Here is a 2,789-nt window from a genome sequence, read left to right as displayed (position 1 = left end):
AAAAGTGAAGCGCTTGACATGTTTAAGATCTTTGTAACTAAAACTGAAAATCAATTTAGTAAAAGATTAAAAGGTTTCGTAGTGATAGAGGAACCTAGTATGATTCCAGTTTGTTTAATGAGTTTTATAAAACCCAAGGAATTATACATGAAACTGTTGCACCATATTCATCTGAAATGAATGGTAAAGCTGAAAGTTTGATAAAATGATTACATTTAATAAAAGTTTTATGTCTATGTTATGTGTGGTAGTCGATCAGCCAAATAGATGTACATATGCCCCATAGCTCCAGTAAGAAATTCATTCTTATATCTTGATTCTATAGTCACAATTTCACCATCATTAATTTTGATTGAACCTGATTTCGGATAACACACTGACATCCCAACCGCATAACCTTCCTCATTTCCTGCTTCCTTTCCTGTTCCGTATGTTGGTGTTGATGTACACAATTCCCTTCCATCCTAATTAATTAATCCAAAAATAAATAAATAAATGATTTTAATTTTCATGTATTGTTAGTATAAAAAAAATATACACTATCAACATATCACAACTAATCATGTGCTTAATTTAAAAAGTAGTTACGTTTAAAGTCAAACATTTCTATTAATCTGACAATTGTGATTGGTTATAGGGCAAAAAAAAATTTACACTAACATTATATATAAATCAAATTTTAAATGAATAAATGTTACATATTATGCATGCATTATCACAAATATTTACTTGATTATATATATATAGAATCAAGAAAAAATATTATTGATTAGAAATAAATTAAGCAAGTGTAATCAAGTTTAACAAAATATAGTCAAATTAAAATATTAAATTCTACCGGTGCATATAGAGTTGCATTAACAACACCTGAATGCATATGAGCAGTGTCGTAGATAAGATAACCACCTTTATGCATAGGGATGTTTGCTTTTTGAACATAAAAAGGGTCACCGCTATTATTTTTTGGAATAGTATACTCAGCCTGTAAAAAAATAACATAAAATCTTTGTTAAATCACTTGCTCCGAACATGCACAGTAATTAATAGACTATTATGCCAATAAACAAATAAATAAATTGTTGAAATGATATTTTTTTTAACTTAACTTATTTATTTTTACAAATGCTCATGTTTAGTACATTATATTTGTAATTATAGTTTCAATTTTGAAACTAAATCGTTTCGAGTATCACAACTTAACCACATAAGCTACACACAAAATTTAATTGACGATAAAATTAAAAAAATTGAACTTATTTAAATAACTTATTTAGTACCTGACAGTCATGGATTATTTGAGAACCATTTGTAGTCACCCGATCGGTTGAATCAAGTATATAAAACCTAACAGGAATTTGTTGTTGGTCCCAATCAACCCATGTTACTTTGTATCTTAGGGCAAGCTTTCTTCTTGGGGCTTCAAATCCATTTCTCAATTTGCATTGAAACTTATCTTGGCAACAGAAGATTCCTCCTTTATAGTCAGGACTCAATGGTTTTCCATTGATGTCAACTGTCACATTAAAAAAATTATGTGGGAGATTAAATTGATCACACCTACATTCACTGCAACTTTTCCTATTTTTTGTACCACGTGTATCAATGATCATGATGTTAAATAACCATTTCTCTTCCCAACCTTCTGGAATATCTTTAGGATTACCGACTTCAACTGCAAAAGGCTCTGGAATCTTTGAAGGTGTTCCTCTTGATTCACTTCCCAAACCCCAATATTGTGGAAGAATACCTTCATTGCAAGTTCTATCATTTCTTTTGAAAATGGGAGGATCGTGTGACATATTCATATTCTTATTTACAAAAAATTTTAAAGCAAACCAATGATGAAGGTATGTTTCATATAACGGTATAGAATTTCCTTCTTCATCAATTAGTTCAGCATCAAAGCTCTTTACACCAATATGACCCTTTGGAAACTCAAAATCAAACAATGCTTTCGCAACAACATTTCCAGATCCGATTTCAAACTTTTATGACACAAATGTTGCTGACTTTATATTATTTTCTAACTCCTTTTGTTGTGAGTAAATTGTGCTTGAAAACATTATAAGTATTGATAATGAGTAAACAAATGCTTTAGACATAAATCTCATGTTTACCTGCACATGAATAAGGATGGTTAATTAACATAACAAGTTATGAATAATGTTTGTAATATGTTATTCTATTGTGTAAACTTATAGATAAATATTAGAATATACACTTCAAAAGTAATAGGAAAATCAATTAGAAAAAGGGATGTACCACACGAGAAACCATTGCGAAGACTTGCTTCTTAGCAATCTTCTAAGAAATTTTTAAATAAAAATTGGTTGAATCTAACTTTGTGAAGATATAAATGACTTGCATGCTTCCTACTTTTATAGTAAAATTATATAGGGATAGGCAATGATATGGTTAGCATAGCTTTGTTATCAATATGACGAATCTGTTGAATCATTCGTTTGGATGTCTGAGGTGTTTTTTATTAACAGGTATGCAATTTCAACAAAAAAAACAAATTTCGTTAAAAATTTGTTAGAGTATCTAACAATTTAAGCCATTTGAAAAAATGTCAATAGCTAACTATTTATCTCTATAGAGAATTGATGTTAGTTTTTTCTTTTTTTATCGAGACTAGATGACGTTAGTTAACATTCCATCTCAACAAACATATTTTACAAACAAACAAGAAAACTCAATTTTCAAAGTTTAATTAGTTGGAGGTTTTTATTGTTATTTATTTTAGTAAAACAATTTCACCGAAAAAATAAATTGTGAATCATACAAAA

The 2,789-nt window shown here is 28.9% G+C and overlaps 1 protein-coding gene across 1 annotated transcript; it reads right to left on the bottom strand.

Moving 5' to 3' along the window:
* Nucleotides 1–325: 325 nt before the first annotated feature.
* On the bottom strand, nt 326–2,277 carry LOC101515145 (uncharacterized). Its single transcript, XM_073369498.1, has 5 exons — nt 2,263–2,277; nt 1,278–1,985; nt 839–982; nt 539–567; nt 326–464 (listed from the first exon to the last, which is right to left on the bottom strand). The coding sequence occupies exons 1-5, from the start codon at nt 2,275–2,277 to the stop codon at nt 326–328; spliced, it is 1,035 nt and encodes a 344-aa protein (XP_073225599.1).
* Between the last annotated feature and the right edge of the window lie 512 nt (nt 2,278–2,789).

Source organism: Cicer arietinum, chromosome 6, assembly GCF_000331145.2.
Source record: "Cicer arietinum cultivar CDC Frontier isolate Library 1 chromosome 6, Cicar.CDCFrontier_v2.0, whole genome shotgun sequence".
NCBI classification, from domain to species: Eukaryota; Viridiplantae; Streptophyta; class Magnoliopsida; order Fabales; family Fabaceae; genus Cicer; species Cicer arietinum.
The sequence above is the reverse complement of the archived record's forward strand: the minus strand, read 5'-3'. Positions and strand labels throughout refer to the sequence as shown.

Excerpts from the sequence above, each read along its gene's own strand:
- LOC101515145 (XM_073369498.1), bottom strand. Across the intron at positions 568-838 it reads ATGCAACTCTATATGCACCG|CACATGATTAGTTGTGATAT; the intron begins GTAGAATTTAAT and ends TTTTAAATTAAG. Across the intron at positions 465-538 it reads AGTTGTGATATGTTGATAGT|GATGGAAGGGAATTGTGTAC; the intron begins GTATATTTTTTT and ends TTAATTAATTAG.